This window comes from Nyctereutes procyonoides, unplaced genomic scaffold, assembly GCF_905146905.1.
Source record: "Nyctereutes procyonoides isolate TBG_1078 unplaced genomic scaffold, NYPRO_anot_genome, whole genome shotgun sequence".
Classification (NCBI taxonomy): domain Eukaryota; kingdom Metazoa; phylum Chordata; class Mammalia; order Carnivora; family Canidae; genus Nyctereutes; species Nyctereutes procyonoides.
In genome coordinates, this window is record NW_026575052.1 from 25,352,152 (window position 1) to 25,377,089 (window position 24,938).

The window sequence follows — 24,938 nt, forward strand, 5'->3', positions numbered from 1 at the left end:
AGAGAGAGAAGACTCAAATTAATAAAATCATGAATGAGAAAGGAGAGATCACTACCAACACCAAGGAAATACAAACGATTTTAAAAACATATTATGAACAGCTCTACGCCAATAAATTAGGCAATCTAGAAGAAATGGACGCATTCCTGGAAAGCCACAAACTACCAAAACTGGAGCAGGAAGAAATAGAAAACCTGAACAGGCCAATAACCAGGGAGGAAATTGAAGCAGTCATCAAAAACCTCCCAAGACACAAGAGTCCAGGGCCAGATGGCTTCCCAGGGGAATTCTATCAAACGTTTAAAGAAGAAATCATACCTATTCTACTAAAGCTGTTTGGAAAGATAGAAAGAGATGGAGTACTTCCAAACTCATTCTATGAGGCCAGCATCACCTTAATTCCAAAACCAGACAAAGACCCCACCAAAAAGGAGAATTACAGACCAATATCCCTGATGAACATGGATGCAAAAATTCTCAACAAGATACTAGCCAATAGGATCCAACAACACATTAAGAAAATTATTCACCATGACCAAGTAGGATTTATCCCCGGGATGCAAGGCTGGTTCAACACTCGTAAAACAATCAATGTGATTCATCATATCAGCAAGAGAAAAACCAAGAACCATATGATCCTCTCATTAGATGCAGAGAAAGCATTTGACAAAATACAGCATCCATTCCTGATTAAAACTCTTCAGAGTGTAGGGATAGAGGGAACTTTCCTCGATATCTTAAAAGCCATCTACGAAAAGCCCACAGCAAATATCATTCTCAATGGGGAAGCACTGGGAGCCTTTCCCCTAAGATCAGGAACCAGACAGGGATGTCCACTCTCACCACTGCTATTCAACATAGTATTGGAAGTCCTAGCCTCAGCAATCAGACAACAAAAAGACATTAAAGGCATTCAAATTGGCAAAGAAGAAGTCAAACTCTCCCTCTTCGCCGATGACATGATACTCTACATAGAAAACCCAAAAGCCTCCACCCCAAGATTGCTAGAACTCATACAGCAATTTGGTAGCGTGGCAGGATACAAAATCAATGCCCAGAAATCAATGGCATTCCTATACACTAACAATGAGACTGAAGAAAGAGAAATTAAGGAGTCAATCCCATTTACAATTGCACCCAAAAGCATAAGATACCTAGGAATAAACCTAACCAAAGAGGTAAAGGATCTATACCCTAAAAACTATAGAACACTTCTGAAAGAAATTGAGGAAGACACAAAGAGATGGAAAAATATTCCATGCTCATGGATTGGCAGAATTAATATTGTGAAAATGTCAATGCTACCCAGGGCAATTTACACGTTCAATGCAATCCCTATCAAAATACCATGGACTTTTTTCAGAGACTTAGAACAAATTATTTTAAGATTTGTGTGGAATCAGAAAAGACCCCGAATAGCCAGGGGAATTTTAAAAAAGAAAACCATAGCTGGGGGCATCACAATGCCAGATTTCAGGTTGTACTACAAAGCTGTGGTCATCAAGACAGTGTGGTACTGGCACAAAAACAGACACATAGACCAATGGAACAGAATAGAGAATCCAGAAATGGACCCTGAACTTTATGGTCAACTAATATTTGACAAAGGAGGAAAGACGATCCACTGGAAGAAAGACAGTCTCTTCAATAAATGGTGCTGGGAAAATTGGTCATCCACATGCAGAAGAATGAAACTAGACCACTCTCTTGCACCATACACAAAGATAAACTCAAAATGGATGAAAGATTTAAATGTGAGACAAGACTCCATCAAAATCCTAGAGGAGAACACAGGCAACACCCTTTTTGAACTTGGCCACAGTAACTTCTTGCAAGATACATCCACGAAAACAAAAGAAACAAAAGCAAAAATGAACTATTGGGACTTCATCAAGATAAGAAGCTTTTGCACAGCAAAGGATACAGTCAACAAAACTCAAAGACAACCTACAGAATGGGAGAAGATATTTGCAAATAACATATCAGATAAAGGGCTAGTTTCCAAAATCTATAAAGAACTTATTAAACTCAACACCAAAGAAACAAACAATCCAATCATGAAATGGGCAAAAGACATGAAGAGAAATCTCACAGAGGAAGACATAGACATGGCCAACATGCACATGAGAAAATGCTCTGCATCACTTGCCATCAGGGAAATACAAATCAAAACCACAATGAGATACCACCTCACACCAGTGAGAATGGGGAAAATTAACAAGGCAGGAAACAACAAATGTTGGAGAGGATGCGGAGAAAAGGGAACCCTCTTACACTGTTGGTGGGAATGTGAACTGGTGCAGCCACTCTGGAAAACTGTGTGGAGGTTCCTCAAAGAATTAAAAATAGACCTGCCCTACGACCCAGCAATTGCACTGTTAGGGATTTACCCCGAAGATTCAGATGCAATGAAACGCCGGGGCACCTGCACCCCGATGTTTCTAGCAGCCATGTCCACAATAGCCAAACTGTGGAAGGAGCCTCGGTGCCCATCGAAAGATGAATGGATAAAGAAGATGTGGTTTATGTATACAATGGAATATTACTCAGCCATTAGAAACAACAAATACCCACCATTTGCTTCAACGTGGATGGAACTGGAGGGTATTATGCTGAGTGAAGTAAGTCAATCGGAGAAGGACAAACAGTGTATGTTCTCACTTATTTGGGGAATATGAATAATAGTGAAGGGGAATATAAGGGAAGGGAGAAGAAATGTGTGGGAGATATCAGAAAGGGACACAGAACATAAAGACTTCTAACTCTGGGAAATGAACTAGGGGTGGTGGAAGGGGAGGAGGGCGGGGGGTGGGGGTGAATGGGTGACGGGCACGGAGGGGGACACTTGACGGGATGAGCACTGGGTGTTATTCTGTATGTTGGTAAATTGAACACCAATAAAAATTAATTTATAAAAAAAAAAAAAAAGAAAACTGGGGATTGTGAATATTATAATGTGGCAACTCTGAACAACAGATTCTATCCCTTTTCCATGGTTTATTGTTACTGCTTGCTCTGGTAGCTGTCATCTATTTGTTTAGAAATGTTTTTGTACTAATTTTGACTATTTTTGGTCATGTGTGGCCACTGAAGTCTTTCTCCTATTATCTTAGTGGTCAACCAATAATTTTATGGGTCAGCTGAGATTTTCATAAATGTCTAAAACAAACAAACAAACAAAATCCCCCAATCTTTGAAGATGGGCATTATGATTGGAGCATGCCCTCAACACTCAGTCAGACAGTTTACAACTCTTACTTAGTTTCCACCTTCTGTTTGAACAGAGCCTTCAGGTCAGCCAGATTTAAGAGCTTAGGGCATCTCAGGCCTTTTCTGAGCATGCTCCCCACTCTGGACATACACAAGGCCTTCTAAATTCCCAGTAATATGAGGGAGATGTTCAAGTCTTTATTCCCAGAGCATTATATAGCCCAGCTTTTCCTCCCAAGTATTGTCTTTTGTTCATTTCAACTGTTATTCCTTTCCTCTGGTGGCAGCAGCAAATGCATTTACTTTTTCTTAAATTTCTTTAGAGAGAGAGCATGCATGTGTGCACATGTGAGCAGGGGTAGGGAGGTATAGAAGGAGACAGACATAAAGAATCTTAAACAGGCTCCATGCTCAGTGAAGAATCCGATACAGGGGTTAATCTCATCACCCTGCAATCATGACCTGACCTGAAATCAAGAATTGGACTCTTAACCAACTGAGCCACCCAGGTGCCCCAGCAGATGCACTTCCCTTTAAATGTTTATGAAAAATGCCCTCCAGGCAGTGCCTAATCCTTGAGATACTTCTGGGTTAGGTGAAATAAAAGCAAATCCTTTGAGCCTAGTTGTTTAGGGAACCACTAGATAGATCAAAGCAAATAACCATAATTCTTTGAGTATAAAGTCCTTTTTTCTCCCTCCAGTACTAGGAGTCTATACTATAAATGTGGGTTGCCGTCTTTAAGGCCATTGCCTAGCTGGTAGCAGGAAATGGTGCAGGCAACTTAAAATGCCACACTTTCTCACTGAGCCTCAAGGATCTATATCTTGATTAAATGTTTACTTGCTTGCTGTAAACGCTTGATTTATTTCCAGAATTCTGGAAACTGATTCTGACAGTATTTACCAGTTTCTTCACTGCCTTTGTGGTGGAACAGATTTTTGGAGTTCCTTCCTCCACCATTTTTGCTAACATTGTTAACAATGTTTTTTTTGATGAGCAATATATATATATATAATATATATGATATATATATATTAATTTTGCCTAAGTACAATTTTAGCTTTTACATTTGGATCTACAACTCATTTCACATTGATTTTTTAGTATAGTGTGAGTTAGGGTTTGAGGTTCACTTTTTCTACATAAATATCAAGTTATCCCCGCTCTGTTTGTTAAACAGAATTTCCTTTCTCCACTGAATTATCTCAGCATCTCTGTCAAAAACTGGCTATTCTCTGGACTCTCCACTCTGTTCTATTTGTCTGTCTTTCAGCCAATACCAGACTTTCTTAATTACTGTATCTCAAAAATAAGACTCGAAATCAGATGACCTGTAAGTCCCCTAGCTTTGCTATTCTTCTTCAGAATCGTTTTGGCTATCCTCGCATTTCCATGTAAATTTTTAAAACCAATTCTCTCATTTCTCCAAAACCACTGCTAAGATTTTAAGATTGGGATTGTATTCTCAGAAGATTGGTTTGCGCATTTTCTCTTGAATCAATTTTAACCAGGCTTTTACTTACATCACTCTTATCACAATTGTTCCTGTCAAGGTCACCAGTGACATTTGTGTTCCCAAATTCAGGAGTCACTTCTGGGTCCTCATTCCCTTGTCACCTTTGTAGACCTTATGATATAGAGTCCCACAGAACCCTACAACTGCTATCCGCTGCTCTGTTTTATTTCACGTATATTACCAACTAATACATATAGATTCTATCTTTACTTAATTTGGCATCGATCTCCCCAACTAGATTGTGAGTTTCATGATGGCAGGGTCTTTGTTTTGTTCACTGCTGTATCTCTAGAGCCCAGAAGACTGTCAGACACATAGTGGGCTCTCTTGATAAAAAATTGTGGAAATGGGAGGAAAGGGGAATGGAAGAGACAGATAGAGAGGAGAGAAGAGATTGGAAAGGGAGGAGGGAGGAAGACAAGGTTTGTGTCCCCACAAGTAATACTCTCTTCTGATTGCCCCACTATTCCTTATAGCTAAAATGCTTGGGAAGACACTTCTAAAGAGAAAGGAATCTGGGAAACTAGGCCCCCTCCCCAAATTATGGGGAGGCGGGAATTTTCTGCCTGGCCCTGGAGAAGAAACAGAAACATCAGAACGAATCAACATCCCTGAACTCTGAAAGGCACAGCAATTGCAAAGGTCAGCATGCAGGGTTGTATCCAATGCATCCTCGGGAACTCCCTCTCACTGAAGGAAAGTAGGGTGGAGCAGGTGGCCAGTGGTCAGGCAATAAGACTTGCTGCAGCCACTGGACTTGATGGACTGTGACCCTGCTGTGGGGTGGGGGATTGGGGTGCTAAGAGACTCACCTCTGTGGTATCGAGCTGTGACCACCCCAGGGACCACAAAGAACACATCTCCAAGCAAGTCCAGAAAACTGTCTCGAATCTCAACTGGGGAGTGCTTGTTGTAGAAGTATTGATCAGCCACAAGGTATAAGTACTGGTTGGGGATGTGCTGTAAAAAAAATCATGGTCACAGGAGATCCAGGTCAACAACAGCCAACACATTGAACATTTGCTTGGGTGGGCATGATTCTGGGGTCTTTACATGCATTGTCTCATGTTACCCACACAGTGACCCTATGGCACAGATACCAAAATTAACCCCATTTCACAGATGAAGGAACTGAGACTTTGAGAGGGTAAGTGGTTGTCCAAACTGGTGCAACCATGATTCTTGTGCAAGTCTACCTGCACCTAAATCACGGAGTGCATGCCTCTCTGAGATGTTTCAAAATAGTCATCCCTGGGCAGCACTGGCTACATGGTTTGTGGGGTGCAGAGCAAAGTCAACACGTGAGGCCTCGTGTCCAAAAATTATATCAATTTCAAGATGGTGACAACATAACATTCAACCAGGTGTGGGACTTTTCTCAGCATGGACCTTTGTGACTATACAGGTCGCATACCCATGAGGCCAGCCCTGCTTCTGGAAGCAGGACTGCCTTGAGTTCTCTGGGGTTTGATTTGAGCTCGTGGGTCTCTTGCTAGAGTTCCCTCATCTATAATAAGTGGGCGGTTCAGAGGATTACATGAGATATGAAGAAAGAAACATGCTGTCTGGCATAGAGTCCAGTCCTGTCAGTCCCCCTGAGGCCTGAGGCCCACTGCCAGATCCCTAAACAGGGCATTCCCTGCTTTCCTAATCCGGCTCTGGGCTGCCTCCTGGGCTTCAATCCCTCTACTTGCCCAAGCACAAATGCTGGATGGTGCAAAGTAAACTTCATGAGGATTCAGAATCTGCCACATTGGGGATGTTCTTGGGGATCTGGGAAATGCTGGGATCAGTTATGGCACCTCTACCATCACCCCCTCAACCCCGCAACATGAAAACAGGCTCAGCCCTGCAGAAGTTTCTTTGGAATTTGGAGACAGTAGAGAGCACACCAGGGAATGCTGCTCAGACTCATTCATCGCGTCCCTCTGAAGGCTAAGTGTTTTTAATCAGACCTAGAGAAACTCCAGGCTCTGGGGCAAGGGCTCCTGACTTGGATCATATGACCAGCAGACCCCAGGTACTCGAGGTGTCCAAGGCTCTGTGGAGCCTCTGAAGAGTCCCATGGGACACTCACAAGGCAGACTCCTGGGATTCGAAAGCAAGGCTATGCCTTCTGCATCAGAGAACAACTCTGCCACCTAGGAGAAACTATATGCCTTTCCAGTCCTCCTGCATCTTCCTGCAAATCCTACTTTCCATTCCTGGGACCTGCCTTAAGACAACTTCTCCTCTTGAAATGCCCTCTGTTCAGATATTTCCCTTTCCTAAGGCCCAGATCAATCACCTCCTTCTCCATGAGGCCATCTCCAATCCAGCCTGAGAGGTTCCACTGTCTGACTTATACTGCAAATATCTCCCAAACCTTAGTCTCAATTCTCATCACTAGACAGCAGAGACCCATCAAACATCCCCTATAGGCCTGAGGGATCCCCTGCCTGCAGTCTGGCTCACTTTGTGTCCAGAAGGCTCTTTCCAAAATGGGAATCGAATCATGTCACTCTTCTGTTCCCAGCCCCTGGGATGAACTTCATATTCCTTTCACGGCATGTTATAGTTGTGAGCATCCTCCTATGCTGCAGCCAACCCCTGCAGTTGACCTCACCACACTCCTAATTGGTCATCCTCAGTCCTCAGGCTCCCCTGGTCCCTGTTCCTCCATGAGTCAGACAAACCTAACTCATTCTTCAAGACCCTCCTCCCTGAAGGAGCCATCTGCTCCCTCCCATGGGTACCACAAGGCCTTGGACATTCTTCTGCTCTGGTTTGTTTGACAGTATACTGAACTGCTCTCTCCTTCCACCCCACAATCTACAGGTTCTGTAAGCATATAGGGAGTGCCTGCTTCTCATTGTAGCTCAATGCCTAGGGAAGTACTGGGACGTGTGGGCTCTCAACAAATATCCATTCAATGAATAAGTGAATGAAAGGAACATGGCACAGAGTTCACACTGGATAAATGTTTATGGCAAGAAGGAGGGAAGAAGCAAAAGGAATCCATCCCTATATCTAGTGTCTGGCTTAAGACCTAATACTGATATATCTGTATAGTGAGTGAATGAATAAATGATTGAGTAATGGTCCTTGGTCTTGCTAGAACCTAATACAGTGCCTGGTTGGCATATAGTGAATATGGGTCCCTAGTCCCTAGTGTGTTTCAGAATTTAGAACTTCTTAGACTGTAGATAGATAATTCAGTACTGAGGCTGCATAGGTCACATGCTCTGGGGGTGGCCACACCAGACCCTGCTTTACCATGTTCGCAGAGAAGTACATGAGTAGTGGGATGAATGAAGTGATTGGGAACAGTAAGGACCAATGACCACATATGGGCTAGGGCAGATGTGGTTGCCCTATGGGCTGATTTTCAGAACTTCTTGGATTTTGATATTGTGAATAAGGGATTGCAGAACTCTACTTAGCAAAGATTCACTGAATGAGTGAATGGGGAATATCTATAGCCCCAGTCCCTACTCCAGAGTGTGACCCAAGGAGGTTTGTTAGACAGATGACTCTCTGAAAAAAATCACAGTTGCCCATGCTCACTTACCAGGACTCTGTGGATCAAGTGCAGGGCGAGAGACTTGTTGGAGCCTCCAAGGATCTCCGGAAACTCCTTCTGTGGAGAGATATAGGGCATCCCCTGTGAGCACCTTAGTTCACCAGAAGGGAAAGCAGTCTCTATGAGGGCCCAAGCGCCTGCCTTTGAGAAGAGAGGTTGGGGGCAATAGGAGTAGCTTCTGGGTTGGTGAAGCAATGATGTTTCTTCTTCCCACACTTGCTAAAATGCAACCACTCCCTGCCATACCTGTGGTCTTGTTGGGTCCGAGGGGCTGCTCTGTGGAAAGGCCATGTTATGAGCTCACATGCCCCCATCACATTCCCGAATTGAAGGTAGGTTTTTGTCAAGAAGTGATTAAATGAAAAAGAGGACATTAGCTGGGCCCTCATCCAATCTGACTGGTGGCCTTCTATGAAGAGGAAATTCTGACACACAGAGGGACACCGGGGATGCACACACAGAGAAAAGACAACGTGGGGACACAGAGAGAAGGTGGCCACGTGCAAGCCTTCAAAGAGAGGCCAGAACACCTTGAAACTAGTGATTTACTTTCTCTTTCTAGAGATCTTTGCAACCAGGGCCTCTGAGATGCCAGCAGTTTGCCAACAGCCAGCAAGGTGGCAAGGCTGGGGTTAAGAAACACTGCTCTGCTTGGTACAGGGTGTCTCTTAGTAAGAGCTACGGGTAACTATTTGCTAACTGACCCCTCCCTAGCCAGTACTACAGCTTAAAAATATTAGAGGGTAGAAATTCTCTTCACTTGTCAAATGAATTTCCCCTTGACATTTTCTGCTGAGAATCTTGGGATAATAAATTGCTAGGGTAAATATTTAAACATCTCTGTCTCTTGGAATCTGAGGGAAACTCCAGAGTCATTCAATTTACTCACAAGTATATTTCAACTACCAAGAACCTCCCTATATGTTCAGGAGCTGAGATTTGTTTTTAGAGGATTACCCTTGGTCTCCAATGACCAGCAGTGGATGTCATTGCAAGGTCACATGAAATAACAGCACTGATCCAAGTGCTTGAGCTATGCATACCCGGGCACAAAATCCCATTGTGCCACTTGAATGATTCCAACATCTAACATTTACTGAGCACTAACTATATGCCAAGCTATTTGTTGTTTTTTTTTTTATGCCAACCTATTTGATGTGTATTTGTGAAGCAGGTAGTAAGATCAGTCCTATTTCACAGATTAAGGAATAAAAGGTTCAGAGAGGTTGGGCAGTTCACTTAAGGTCACGCAGCAGGCTAACAGAGAATGCAACATTTGACGAGAGAGTCTAAATGCATGAAAAAAAATTCTACTCCATGGTTTTCTCCCCCAGCTGGGAGGCTTTGGAAAGGAACTTTAGCCTTTCTGAGGCTAAGTTCCTTTAACTGAAAGGATTAATAATGCCCGTTTGCAAGCTGTTGCACCAATGGCATACACTTGACACCCAGAAGCACCGAAGGCTTACTTAAGCCTTACTCTTAAGTAAGTCACAATCTGTGACTCAGTTGCCTCATTTACAACATGAGGAGAAAGATCCCTGCTCCCACTTCCCCAAAAAACATTGCTCTGTAGGTCAAATTCAGCATGCCAGAATGTGACTTTGACAGCCCGGGGACCTCTGCATTATGGTTCCAAACAGCACAAACTAGTCTTGATCCCTGACAAACCTCTGTATTTCATTACCTCATCTCCCTCAGCTTAAAAGGAGGAGGTTGGTCTCTATAATTGAGCCATGGTGATATTATGAATTTGAGCAACCCACCCTTCTGAGAACAGATGAAAAGTTTATTTCAAATCAGGAGGGTCTTCTGAAATGGTAAAGTCAAGGAATCCTGGCTCCTTCTCAGCATTTGGCCTGAGCACAAACAACCCCTCCTCAGAAGAGCTTTCCAGAGGAGCCTTCTCCTCCCTGAAGACCGTCTCTTACCAGTTTATGTCCTTCTTAGCACTTGCCCCTTCCTGAAACCATCTATTCAACCTCGCACTTCGTCTGCTCTCCCCAGTAGGATGTGAGCGGGCACAAAGCTGGAGGCCTGTGACTTGTTTACTCATGAACGGTGTTTGCAAGAGTGTAGAGTATGTGGTAAACATTCTGTTCATGCTTGTTGAGTGAATAAAGCGATTCAGTAAGTTTGCAACTCGGACAAGCCTATGGAGCCCTCTTGGAAGTCAAAATGCCAGAAGTGAGGCTGGACATGAAAATGTAAAGGCCTGAAATTTTCCAAACCTGCATGAATTTCATCATGAATTTCATGAATTTCAAAGTCATAACTGTGCTAATTTGAGACAATCATTCATAATGTTTTGAACAAAGCTCAAATGGACCCCATCCTCTCTTACCTTTTTATAGGGTTGTTTCTTTCCCCATAAACCTTATATGAGGAGCAGGGCAGACACTGGCTATGGCTGCCCCAATCCTCAGTTACCCCCCTTCAGTAAGAAGAAAGAGCATCTCTGTGTCCTTGGATGCTGGGCTCCCTCACAGCGCTTGGCGGCCTGGATGGGAGCACTCAGTTTGGAAGCACGCAGCTGCCTTGGTGCTGACGGAGGGACAGGAAGGACAGCTGGGATTCTTACCATGGGCAGCAGGAAGCCACACTCGTGGTTATTGACTCCGATGACAGAAGGAATTGAATTAAATGTTTTCTCAGTCAATAGGTCTAGAGGCTCATCAGGAAAGAAAAAACCATCAACCACTCGAGTGAAAGACTTGGTTTTCTGAAATAAGGAAGAGAAAACTCAGTATCTGTTTCTGTTCACAAAATCTGCTGGCCCTGAACCCCTAGCCCAGCAGAACCAACCCGCTCCAGCAGTGGTCAAACTGCATTATGAAAGGAAAAATAAGCCACATCTGGCCTCTCCCAAGGCACGAATACTGCCTGGCCAGCCCTGCCACTTACTTGGGGTAAAGGGACTCAGCTTCCTGCCTTAGATTCCTTATCTGCTAAATGAGGATAATAATAATTAGTATCTATCTAAGAAAAGCAGTAGCTTACAACAGTGGTTCTTGAGGTATGGGTCCTGGACCAGCAGGATCAGCATATCACCTGGGAATTGTTAGAAATAAATTCTCAGGCCCCAGTCCAGGCCTACTGAATTTGAAACTCTGGGGGTGCAGTCCAGGCAACTTGTTTTGACAAGCCCTCCAGGTGATTCTGAAGCAAGCTCAATTTTGAGAACCACTGGCCAAATGCTATGGGCATTGTGGTGAACTGAGTGGTGGGGGAATAGGGGTGGCCAGAGTAGTGGGGGCTGGGGTGAGCATCTTCCTGAGATGTCCTCCTTGGCATTGTGCCTTTGATCTGGCTGGATATTTCTTGCATCTCAGGAAGCAACACCTGGCTCTGTCCATGGTTTTTTTCAGGTCTCTTTTTAGGAGGAGGGGTGGAAGGGAACACACAGAAGACCTATTTGACACTACATCGGGTCAAAGACTTTGTAACCAGCTCCCAGACTTCAGCACAGCTCACAGCAAACCCTTCATCCATGTCAAATAACTCTTTAACAAATGTTGGAATCTGACCGATAACGACCTCGTGCTTCCAAGGACCATTGGAAGCTCTCAAGATTGGAAGGGACGTAAAAGCTCATTTGGTCCAATGAATCATCTAGTGACTGAAATTTGTCAGCAGTTGTCTTGACTCTGCTTGTATACTTACAGAGGTGGGTGTCTCTCTACCGTCTAATGAGCTGGCCCTTTTGCAGACAACTGAATTTTTAGAAAATCCTTGGTTATACCAAGCCAAAATGGCTTCCTAACAGAATTCCCACTCTTTTAACATTGAATTTAGCTTCTGGCAGCATGTGGAACAGGCCCCTCTTCCCAGTGACTTAGAGATGACCTTTGTATTTTCCTGGACCTTCACTAGGCTAAGCAGCACCCCTGGCCCATCAAGTCCCTTAAATTACCTATCAGGGTTCTATAGGTTCGACCCTGTGTTTTTACAGCCATGACAATGAATCCCAACCTCCATCTTTCCAAGTCCCAGATCAAAGTAAGTGAAGAGAGTGGTGGGATTTGTCTACCACTCGTTCAAAGCACCACCCTGCCCCAAACCCTCTTGCCCCTCTTCACCTTGTTGATGTCCAACAACTCCTCGGAGGATTTTGCCCTCAGGCACTGCAGCAGAGCTACGGAGTCTGATACATTGCAACCACATATACGTGCAATCACCTGCAACTATTTCCAGAGAAGGACTGAGTCAGAGCACATCACTGAAAGCCACCAAAAAAAAAAAAAAAAAAAAGAAAGAAAGAAAGAAAGAAAGAAAGAAAAAGAAAATTTGAAAGAATCCTTGATCCAGCCATAGGCTGGTTCTTTACAAATGAAGGCTGCTGCCCCTTCCCGCTCCCACATAAGTGTAACAGGAGGTACATATTAAGGATAGGCTGGCACTGGACCTCTTTGCTCTCCTGCCTGACCCTCCTTGCCATCTGTAGCAACTGCCAGAACTGGAGGAAGTGGTAGGTCAGCCTGTGGCTCTGGAATAAAGTCAAGCTTCCTGGTCATGGAGACACCAGTCCTAGGTTGTTGGCTCCATTAACACTGGGCCCCACTGAGCCCAGAAGCCCAACTCAGGAGCCCCAAGAGTGAGGAGCACCTTTGTAAGCATGACTTAACTGTCAGGTAAGGCATGGCTCTAGCTCAGTCTTAGCTTGTCAGCTCTGGTAAGCCCCAGCCTCACTGCAGGCTAGAATACTCCAAACATCTTTGCCTATCTCTCACCAATTCCACTCATCCCCACCTCCTCTGACATGTCCTTTCATGAACTCCTTCCTCTGATTTCCAGGCACCTCAAGGATTCCCACCTTCTTTTCCTAGCCTTTCCCTAAACACTGTCATGCCTGGTCATTGAACTTTCCTTGGGAGCTTATCCCTTGAAGCTCTGGTCCTTAAGTGTCCGGGAGTCATGAATGCTCTGGGAATCCAATAAAAGCTACAAAGTATCTCCCTGTAAAAACTCACAAACCCACAGAATCCGCATACAACCGTAGGAACCCGAGGACCACGTCCCAGACTTTTCATGGACTCCAGGTTAAAAAGCCTTGTCATAAAAAGATGATGGTCTTCTCAAGTCAGTGTGGCCTGTCTCCATTTATAAACCCACAGGTCCTAACAAAGCTGGGAAGACAAGGGATACTCAATATATGTGTACTAAATGAGTAAGTATGTGTGCAAACCAGAAGATGATATATGGTATTCTCCAAATCAATATTCTCATTGTATTGCAGGTATCTTCACAATATTACAACTCTATGTCTCTGCTCTTGGTGTACACTGTTATTGTCTATAAGGTGTTTAGGCACTTAAATGTCCCACTTAAATGTACAGTCCCCAGGAGATGACTCCACAGCCCTGTGCTAATATTCATTGACTGAATCAGCTCATTTGTTAACTCATTCATTCAGCAAACATTGGCAGTCACCTACTAGACACTAGGCACTATGCTAGGATATGAAAGATCTAAAGACCTTGGTCTCCAGGTCCTCACTGTCTGGTAGAGCACTAAAACAAGATGACAGATGACAAAAGTCTGGGGTACATGCCTCACCGCCCCCTCACAGTCTCATGCCAGGTAACGTGAATCGGTTACAGTGTTCTTTCCTATTGAACTGGAAACAGCCTCAGACTCTTTCTTAACATATTCTAGGTGGAATGGAGTATATACAGGAGATGAGCTGCATATGACACAGGGGACTGAGTTATATATCTCAGGTGAAGGATAGTGAATAAGAGGTAAGAACTATCACATACACACTCATGTACACACACACACACACATATTCACGCTCACCAGCATATTTCATTTAAGACCTACTTCTTATTGAACCAGGCCTTCCACAGAGCACTAAGATCCACCTTGGCCAGCACCGGATTCTTTGGCCTCAGGCAATGCAGCAGGGCCACAGAGTCTGACACATTGCAATGGCTAAGCACATGGTCTATCAACACCTGACCACATTCTCCCCTGGCCAAGTAGAGGAAGCTAGCAAGGTATTAACAATGTACCTACATCTTCATTCCTCTCATCATCGGGGGCCTGCAGGAAAGGGATGATGGCCACCCCACTCTCCATGATGGCTTTGTGGAATAAGCCACTGGCCATGGGGGACAGTATCTGGAAAGAGAACATAGGAGGCCAGGAAAAGTTATGCAGGGGACCCCACCCATCCACCACACACACCACCCATCCTTCCTTAAAGAAACCTTCCCAGGAAGTCTCCTTAAAAGCTCTCTGCTTATTAAAAAAAAAAAAAAAAAAAGCTCTGGTTTGGGGATTCAAGGACTAGCCATGAAGTTTTGGGCAAGTTATTTAATTTCCTGAGCCCCAGGCTCCTCAGGAACTTTGAGGTCAAACATTCTAGTGAGTGAATACTAGCTCCTTTACTTTCTAACTGGAGAACCTCAGGAAGGTTGCGCTCTATTTCTGAGCATCAATTTACTCCCTGTAAAACTGGAAAGAAAAAAGGAGCCCATGTCACAGAATTGTTGTGTAGAGCAGAAGTAACAAATATAGAAGGCTTTGTACAATGTCTGGTCAAATAGCACACACTCAGGCATTGGTGGCTGTTATCATACATGTAAAACTTGAGTTACTATAATTCATCTTATTGAGTTATTTTGAAGATATTAAAATATCTTATATATTGTCAAGTGCTATACAGCAGAATCTCTCTTAACCCACTTCTGTGATTAATGGATTAGCTGAGGCCCAGGAGATGCCAACCATTCAGAGCCAGTGGGCTATTCTCTAGCCCACTACGTGTTTCTATTCCCACCAGTTTCTGGCCATGAGTCAGGTGCGCTTGCTTTCAAACTTGTTTTGTCAGTTACACTTGCTATTGTGATGAGCTACTCAATGAAATATCATGGGAACCAATGAAGTATGCGTGTAAAAAGAAAAAGAAAAATTATGCTTGGGGAAAGAAACCTTTGGTAAAAGCAAGTAGCTGAAAAATACAGTTGTATTAGGACACCTGGGTGGCTCAGTGGTTGAGCGTCTGCCTTTGGCTCAGGGCATGATCCCAGGGTCCTAGGATCGAGTCCTGCATCAGGCTCCCCACAGAGCCTGCTTCTCCCTCTGCCTGTGTCTCTGCCTCTCTCTATGTCTCTCATGAATAAGTAAATAAAATTGTTAAAAAGACAGCTGTATTAATTAATTTGGTGTGAACGAGGTAAGAATAAAATATGGGGGGGGCAGCAGAGCATTCCATGAGTGCACCTCATTCACAGACTACAATGCAGGCACCTTCAGTTCATGCTTGCTGTGAAGAAGCTAAAGCTGCTATAAGAGGACAATGAGTCGGGTGGGTGGTGTATGCCAGAAAGCCCACATTGGACCTCCAGTCAGCAGGCCAACCCTCAAAACACTGAGGGAGAAATGTACACTTTATGTTGGAAGCTGAAATAAAATGTTAGATGTTTTAGCTGAATTTTTCTATTAAGTAAGTAATTATCAGTCCTGATAATTAGATAACAGGGCTTCTACCCTAAAAATATAAGAGAGTTTTTCTTAAAATTATTACTTACTATGTGATCTTGGGCAGTTTATTTAAACTCTTCCCGATGATGGCTTTCATCCCCGAAGTGAGACTGAGCCCCTAACTCACAATGTGAGGCTTGCGGGAGACGTGTATACAAGTGTTTGTTCAACATGAAAACACCAATCAGCTGCAAGTGATTCATGGTCCTCGTTTTTGTGAGCTCCCCCACTGAGGTTGGTTCAAGCCCCCAAAGAGAAGAACTCACAAGGCCGGAAACACTTATGGCTCCTGCTGACTCGCCAAAGATGGTCACAGAGTGTGGGTCCCCCCCGAAGAACTCGATATTCTCCTGGACCCAGGTTAAGGCGGCCAACTGGTCCAGGAAGGCCCAGTTCCCCGGAGCGTGCTGGTCCCCTGTGCTGGGGCAAGAGGCAGGATGAGAATACTCAATGGACTTCTATCTGTTTCCCGAAGCTCGAGGAACTCGAGGTGGAGGCCATGCGTGGGTGTCAGGGCATCACCACTCCTGCTGGCGGTGAAGGGTGGAAGGTCAGAGGCACAGGGCATTGAGGAGAACTGGGCTTGTTTCTCATCCTCCTGGGATTTGTTTTTGTTTTTGTATGTGACAGTTTGATGAAAGTTACGTATCCCAGAAAAAGGCACAGTCTTGCACGTGCAATTTGAGGGTATTCATAGGCTGCCCTGAATCCATGGATTCCAGAGAGTCAGTCTGCACCAAGGAGCAAGGCCTCCTGGGTCCAGAGGTTCCAGTGAATGACTCCGTGAGTAACAATGCTAATAACAGTGCAGTGGCAGCATCGTGCATGACACTGTCCTAAGGACTTTAAGGTCGATGCTCCTGTGATCTTTCCAGCCTGTGAGGTAGGTGGTGCTGGTTTTTCTCCTTTACTCCTCTGGGTCCTCTCTGCACCCTTTTCTGCCCTCTCCCAAAAGGCTGACACCTTTGAAGTGCATCACCCAGGCTTGCAGCCATGGGCAGTCAGTGGGAGCCACTGGCCCGGGGCTTGGAGGGTGGGCTACTGAGAGACCGGGAAGTTTATTCCACTGCCCCAGGCACCCTCCCTGCTGGGAAGTGCCTTGGCAGTGGCTTTGTTTCCCCTCCAAGAAATCTATGAGCATGCCCTAAGGATACTGCCCAACACACGGTCCTGTCACAGACAGGAAACTGAGGCACAGAGAAGTTAAACCTCTTGCCCAAGAGCTAAAAAGTTTCGGGGCTGGAAGTCAAACCCAACCAGTCTGGCCCCAGAGTCCAAGCCCCTAACCATGCCTGCAAGTTGTGGCCCCTGCAGAATAGCATCTTTCCCAGGTAGGCAGATAATTAATGGGGAAAGCAAGACAAAATAAGTAAGAATCCAAGAAATATCTAGATCAAAACACCCATGTGGTGCACAGCATATGTGAGTAGCCCTGGGACCACATTCTACTCTGCTCCATCCACCCACTCCACATGGCTCCTCAGGCTGCTTCCCTGCACCTGTCCATGATGCCTGCTTCTCTCCCAACTGCCTCATGTCTGCCCAGGAGCCACGCCCTGCCGATTCCACCTCCATCCCATTGTGGCTTTCACCTTGTTTCCTATTCCTCCATTTCTATTTATCCAGATTCACAATCTGATCACTTACGGTCTGGGTGACCTTGGGCAAGTCACTTAACCAGCTTCCCATCAATGTCTCATGTCTAAAACATGGCTGGTGCCTGCTTCGCATGTGGTTGTGAAGACTGACCGTGCAGGCACACCGTAAGGCTGTGTAGGTGTTAGGGATCGCTCTGGTTATTCAACTACCACCCCGCTTTATCCCCGTGGCCGGCATCAAGACTGTGCAGTAGCCTCCTGACCAGACTCCTCCGCTGCAGCCCGGGCAGCCCCAGTCCAGCCTCCAGCTGCTCTGGAGTGACCTTCCTGATACACTGCCCTGAGAAGGGCACCGCTTGGTCCCTCAGCCTCCATGCACGACCTGGCATTTAGGGCCTTTCCACCCATCTCCTGCCATATCCTCACCTCCCTGCCTACTAGAACCTGTATTTTATGAACAGTTTCTGGAGACCTTTCTAGCAGACAAATCTTATGCAGAGTCCCAATGAACCGAGCAGCTGAAAGTGTAATCTCTCTATCTCCTCTCCACCCTCCCTACCTCCACTGAGGCCCCAGAGCCCCAGCCCAGTGCCACAGGCCCAAAGCATAGCTTGCAAGTGTTGTCCCAGGCCTGCCCGCATGTAGATTCATTTCCTTCCAATGTCCTAGCTTTTGCTCTGGTGGCGCCTTTGCCAAGTATACTCTTCTCCAACCTCTCCTCTCAACCCCAACCTCGTTTTGGAGGTGCAATTAGAATGCCGCCATTCTCATGAAGCCTCCCTGATTGCTTACAGCTCCCTTCTCTCTGTGTGTACAGCCCCACTGCCTTGCACCCTCAGAGCATTAATCACATCCTGCCCAGTAGCATGGACACTTGTGTGCCTGTATTATCTCCCCCATAACACTGCTCCTCTTGGCTCACACTGCCCCCGGGCCAAGGCTCAGGGTCTGCTATGTTCTAAGTAGGACAATAGAAGTTGTCAAGCTCTGCTCTGAGAGCTCTGGGAAGTTGCCTCCCCCACCCCACCCCCCCACCCCCGCTGTGTTTCCACTTTTCAACTGCAAGATGGGAATAACAACAATATGTTTCTTATAGGATTACTCTGGGGGCGGGTTGAAATAACATATGGCAAGTGCACAGCACCATGCCTGGCTCCTAGTGAGTGCCTGTTCCATGTCGGATATTACCACAGAGAGGGAAGCCAGCACAATGGAGTGATTACTCTCAGGTGAGCATCCAAGAAGCCTTGACATGGGGCCCTATAACTGCTCACCCATCCTGCTTCCTCAAATTCCAGGGCACACCTCGGGGCTACATTTTTCCACCTCCCTGGTGGTTGGGTGTGGCCATGTGGCTGAGCTCTGCCAATGACATATAAATAAGAATGTTGAACACCACCTTCAGGCTGACCCAGAAAGACCTCCCTTTCATGATCTCTGTAGTTTGTCCATCTGCTGGCCAAATGCAGAGGGTTAGGTCCCTTAAGAAGGGCAGAGCCACAAGATGGAAAGAGCCCGGGTCCCTGATTGACCATGGAGAAAGATCTCTGTAAGTCAGGATCACTCAACTGGACCTTATTTGAGTGAGAAAGGGATTTTTGTTTTAAGCCACCAAGACTTAGGTATTCATCTGTTACAGCTGCAAAAATTACCTAACTCATTTGGGTCATATTTGTTCAATGTTACTGAAGGCTCATTCCTGCTTAGGCGGCGAGGCACTGAATCCCCTATGGCTGTTGCACAGCTGTGCCTTGAGGACTCAGAGTGTCAATCGCTTGGGGATACTCACTTGAAGAAACCAAATATTCCTAGCCTGTACTGGGTTGTCACAATCAGCACATCCTCATAGGCAGCCAGGGCGGACCCATCGAAGATGGAGGCTGAGCCAGTCTCAAAGGCACCTCCAGGGAACCACACCATGACCTGCAGAGGGGAAAGGAACTTTCCAGTCAATATGCCAGCCATTCACATCCCCTCCCCATGCATTTTGAGACCTTCTTTCTTGAGGGAAATATAAGTGTCTCACTTTCTTTACTAAGTAGTATCAGAGGTTTTGTCTTTTGAAGAAAGTCCAGAAATAGGCATATGGGCTCTGGCATCTGAGTGTCTGGGTTTGATTCCCAGCTCTGCCACTGGTGAGCTGTGTTGGGTAGATTACTTAACCTCTCTGAGGCTCGTTTTTCTCATCTGTAAGATGTGAAGAATGAAGGTATCATACTTATGGGTTAGCATGAGATTTAAAGAAGATCCCACATCTAAAGTTCTTAGAACAATTTCGAGTGCTCAGAAAGTATTAACTAAATATCACTGAACTTGTGACCCACAGGAAGTTGGAAATCATTGTAAGCCATGTAGGAGAGCACTTTGGCTGTTTTAACTTAACTCTTTCCCCTACCTACAGAGAGAAGAAAAGTGAGGAGAGATAAAAGGGAAGAGAAGTGTGAAAACTTTACTATATTGATTAAAGAAATTGGGACTGGGAAACATAAAATACTCACATGGTACTATCAGGATTGATATACTTATTTAAAAACTCTTTCCATTCTCTCTTTTTTGAAAGATTTGTTTATTTTAGTGAGACAGAGTGTGTGTGGGTGGGGAGGGGCAGAGTGAGAGAGAGTCTTAAGTCTGAGCATGGAGCCCAATTTCACAGCCCTGAGATCATGACCTGAGCAGAAACCAGGAGTCTGATGCTTAACCCACTATGTCACCCAAGGGCCCCTCCCTTCTCTTTTTTTAAGGCCATATTAGGGACTACTACACTTGGGGCAGGAAAAGAGGATAAAGCCACTGAGAAAAAGAAGGACCAGACAAAGCACCAGACCTGACACTTACTGTTGTGTACAATGTGAATGAGTCATGTAATCCCTGTGCCTCATCTTCTTAATCTGTACTTTGGGTCCAATAATCCTTACCCACCTGTGCCTGGCACATAGTCAGTGCTCAATATATATTGCTACGATCCAACATAGTTTCCCATTGCAGTGGCACATGGGAAAGAGGATAACGGGAGGGTGTAGTTAAAAATTAGCACCTTTCCCACTCACTTATACAGAGATATTTTACATTCTTAAATGAAATACTGAATATTATTACCTGTCCTCATTGCCAACAGAAAAAATGGAGGATGAAATTATCCTCTTTAGAAAAGGATTTCCCCAAAAAACAAGCAAACAGAAAATCAGGGTCCTTTTAAGCAGTGTCTTTCTACAGGTTTACAGACCATTAAATAGTCAACAGAAGGGGAAAACAAAACAAAATAAAAATCAAAGGTCAAGTCACTGCCAACAAAAAAGCAATCAGGAAGGAAGATAAAGTGAATCTGTCATTAGCTAACTTTTTTGAAGAGTTATTGATGCGTCCCTTTTACCCAACAGGGTGTAGGTTTGATTCTAGACACGCAGCTACTCTGCCTGGGTCCCAGGCCAACAGCCTGCAAGCTGGAGTCCCTGGCATGGCAGGCAGCCTTACGGGGAGCTTGGAGCCGGTGTTCGCGTGGGCTGGTGCGTAGATGTTAAGGTACAGGCAGTCTTCGGACACTTCCAAATTGGGGTAATGCACCTTGAGAAAGTGTTGATCTGAGAGCAGCCACGCTGAGTTCTGGAGGCACCTTGGAGGAAGGAAAAAGAGATCTTCAGAGTTGCTGTCAGCAAAGTTGCCTGGGAGGGGCTGGGTCTTGTGATTGCAGGGAGGCCTGGTGGTCTCCTGTGTCTGAGCAGAGGAGGCATATGGGAGCTATTGGTACAAAGTCTAATCATCTCCCCAGCCCCTGCCATATGGCACAAAGAAACAAACTATAATCCTTTTGGATCTGGTTTTTGGGTAGGAAAGTACGTTGTGCAGAATAATTGCACCATTAACTTCCAGCACCCACTCATGCCTACAGCCACTACCCCAATCCAGACATACACATAAATATTCATCATGGCTCAGCAATTCCCCAAACTAGGGCACTCAAGACTCTGGGCTGCATATCAAGAGCTTTGCTCTAGCAGCTCTCTTTTCTGCCCCCCACAAGGACATTCCTGGGCCTTTCCACGAGGAGCCAGTGGAGGTAGATGTGCAGGGAGATTCCTGTATCCAAGGCTTTGCTCAAGCTCGTCCCTATGCCCAGAATGCTGTCTCCTCATATCTGTTTGCTCATGTTCTTCCCTTTCTTTCAGATCTACTCCAGGTCCCACCTCCTCCAAGAAGCCTCCTGAGATTTCTCCAGTTAGACTGCAGCCCTTTAGAAACACCTACATATTTTGTGTTCTTTCCTAGAAGTTCTCCTAGGCTTGTACATGAGTTACCATCTTCCCCAACTCAAATGTGAGCAACTAAAAGCTGTTTTAGTCACCTCGGTACCTCAGAGCCCCTAGCACTGAGCCTGTGACACAATAAGATTGAGACTAACATATGTGATTCCTAACATACTAAGTGCTCAATTACTGTTATTTTTTTAATAGAAGAGTTTACAGGTTACACAGTGGGAAACCATCACTGCAAATCTACCCCTTGACAAGTGCTTATACCTTTTTGCCCCTTTGTATGTAGTTTATGAGCAATCATGCCCTCACTGCTTTCAACAAAGCCCCCAAGGTTAGACTAGGTGGTTCCTTCTCAACAAGGTTGTCCATTGTCACTCTGTATCTTAATTTTTGTTATTATGTATGCCCCTGCAACCCCCACCAGCCTATAGGTTCCTTCAGGGCAGCTGTGACCAGCCCATTATGTGTTCCCCAGGGCCTCACAGAGAGGCAGTGACTGAGTTGGTTCTCGATGGAAACTAGTTGAATGAAGGTATGAAGAAAGGAACAGAGGAGTTTCAGCCTAGTGTTCTTGCTCCCTGGGCCACAGGGGGTCTGCTTCTCTGGCTTAGGGAGCTTCCTGGCACCAGGGTACTCCTTCTGCCTGGGACCCCAAAGCTAAGAACCAAGAACCAGTGTGGCCCAACCTGAGGACTTCACAGAATCTGAGCATCAGAAGATTCTTGGGGATTTTCAAGTCTCACCTCCCAACCTATGTTCAAGTCCTCAACATGATTCATCCACCTCAGCTTGGAAATTTGCAGTGACTGGAGCCCCTGACCCAGGACACATAGGAGGGGGGGTGTGTGACACGGAAACACCTAGACAAAGATGCAGTCAGTCCATCTAACAGTTGTTCCCAAATCTGATGGGCCCTCAAATCCCTAGTCACCTTTCAGTGAACCCAGTTTCCAGGGCCCAGCTCTGGAGATTCTGACTCAGGAAGTCCAAGAAGGGAGCCCAAGGAATGTGCATGCTCTGAACACCACCACGGGGATCCCGCCTGTCAGCCAGCTGGGGAGCCATGCTATTACAGAAGCCTCGTCTACTTCCGCAGTCCTCTTCTTCCTCCTCCTCGGGGCCCCCACCTTGCCCAAGGAGCTGCATGACTTTGATTCCCCCTCAGTGCTCTGCCCCCACGCCCAGGTCACATTGCACCATGGGACCGAACCTGCTCTTACAATTTAGGATAGGACGTGGCATCTCGTGAGTCATTCCAGAGCAATGCAGGCTTGGGTCTCTTAAATCGCAGGGGTCCTAGAGGGGGTGCAGCAAAGGGGATCCCGAGGAACACGTTCACAGGCATGATGCTTCCCAGCACAGTGGCTTGCTTGCCCCGGACCCATCCCAGCCTGGTGCTCCTCACCGGTGCATCAGCAGCTGGCCCTGAGGGAACACACAGGGAGGAATCAGGGGCTGGCTAGGTAGAGAATTAGAATGAGCTCAACTAGGGGCTCCCCTCAGTGGGGGCACTCTTTCTTGGCCCAGAGGCTGGGCAATAGGAAGTATCTAGACTACCTGTCAAGGAACCCTTGCCCACTGCTTCCTTTAAGATTGCCTTAGAAGCCACCCGCATCAGAGCACCGACTTAGTTTCTCCTAGGAGCATAGCATCAAGGCACAAAATCTTCCGTGGTCATCCTGGGGAACAATTAACCCCCCCCCACTCTGCAGTATGGATTTCCTTTACTCTAGAACTGATCGATGCCAGGCTCTGCAGATCCTAGGATCCCAGGGTCATCTGGCCTGGAGTCATTTTCACACCTACCAGCACATTTGCTGGTATGTCTGTGCATACCCTATACGGCTATTAGCTTTTTAATTTTTCTTACAATAAAATTTAAATAAACTTTAAAAATCTTATCTAGAGGAATCCTTAGCAATAACATCTATGGAATTGTGCTTTTGAAGAGTTAGGTATATCTTTTTGAATACACATGAAAATATACATCAATGAAAATAAAAAGTTCTCACGTAGATCCCACCCGACATCAGCTCATCCACCTCTAGGGCTATGAGAATGACATTTTGGGAAACCGAGAGTGCAAGCTTCTCATTTTCAACATAGAATATGGAGTGTCGAGAAGGTCACTGCCCAGCTATTTACTTAGTAGGACTCAGCTGTCTTGGTGCTACCTGCTGTAATATCATTTTACTAGTGTAAGTCCTGTGCAGGAAGGCAGTAGTACAAAGCATGGGCTCCGTCCTATGCCCCTCCCCAGGGCTTGGGACAGAGGGCTCTCCAGGCTCTGACAAGGTGTGAGCAACCCACAGACAGAAGCGGGGTCTTCTGTGCTCTACCCACACCCACAAAGGAGACTCTGGAGGGTTGGCTTTCCGTAACACCAGGATATTGGTCAGGTGCCCTGAGGTTACTACGTGGCCTTTCACGAGCCTTCAGACCCCTGAGAAATATGTTTGCACTAATGGAAAATCCTTCAAGGTAAGGAAATCCCCCTACCCCATCTTCTGAGGGCCCTCCTCTCCCATTGGGTGTCTCACCCTCGGTGGCAGCTGCAAGGACCCAAACAGCCCAGATCAGAGTCTGGCCCAGATGCCCCCACTCCCCGCTCATCCGACTGGCCTGCCTGAACTCCCTGAACATCCACGGCCGCAGCTGGCCTCAGAGAGCTTCGGTCAGGGGCAAGAAAGGGTTCCTGTTAGCAGACAAATGGTGAGCAGGCAGGCACAGGACACAGGGCTGGTGAAGAAAGGCATCGGACCAAGATTTTTGGAGGAATTGGCCAAGCAAGACTTTCCTGTTCTGATTTACATAAGGAGAAGCTGATGATTAACTTGTGGGCTTGGGAAGGATAATGTGGTAGGCTCTGGGCATGCGGGCTGGAACAAATAGAAGGGACATTTGGGAGCAGGTAAGTCAAAGACCTAAACTCCAATGCCTGGAGGGGCCAGGAAGGCAGCAAAGAAGCAGTGGATGAAGCTGGTTGGGAGAGCTCAACAGGCTGTGGTGGGGACTGTGGAACACAGGACAGCACAAGCCCTGTTTAAAGGGGCAATGACTTCTCAACTCCAGTACACATTTGCCTTATGACAATGTAGATACACCAAACAAGAAGTCAGTGATCTCTCTCCATTTTTATATGTGGCTTCAATTTTTAAAATCATGATATGAGCCCAATGGCTTGAGTTGTTTGCAGTTCTGATCTAGACCTAGCCCCCTTGTGTAATATTAAGAGACAAGTCCAAAGAGGTGAAGTAACTATACACAGTTCTGTTGGAGCCTGTCCTTAGCACTCTGGTGGATCATAGAAGATC

At 45.8% G+C, this 24,938-nt stretch overlaps 1 protein-coding gene across 2 annotated transcripts in view; it reads right to left on the reverse strand.

Annotated features, from left to right (window-relative positions):
* Positions 1-24,237, reverse strand: part of CES5A (carboxylesterase 5A) — a 35,393-nt gene extending 11,156 nt beyond the window's left edge. For both annotated transcript variants that reach the window (XM_055332236.1, XM_055332235.1), the window contains exons 1-10: positions 24,165-24,237; positions 22,845-23,049; positions 20,846-20,984; positions 19,164-19,297; positions 16,043-16,196; positions 14,307-14,411; positions 12,368-12,472; positions 10,870-11,010; positions 8,280-8,348; positions 5,542-5,689 (exon numbers count right to left, since the gene is read on the reverse strand). In XM_055332236.1, the coding sequence (XP_055188211.1) occupies positions 5,542-5,689; positions 8,280-8,348; positions 10,870-11,010; positions 12,368-12,472; positions 14,307-14,411; positions 16,043-16,196; positions 19,164-19,297; positions 20,846-20,984; positions 22,845-23,049; positions 24,165-24,237 (1,273 nt within the window). The remainder of the gene's footprint in view (positions 1-5,541; positions 5,690-8,279; positions 8,349-10,869; positions 11,011-12,367; positions 12,473-14,306; positions 14,412-16,042; positions 16,197-19,163; positions 19,298-20,845; positions 20,985-22,844; positions 23,050-24,164) is intronic.
* Positions 24,238-24,938: the final 701 nt, after the last annotated feature.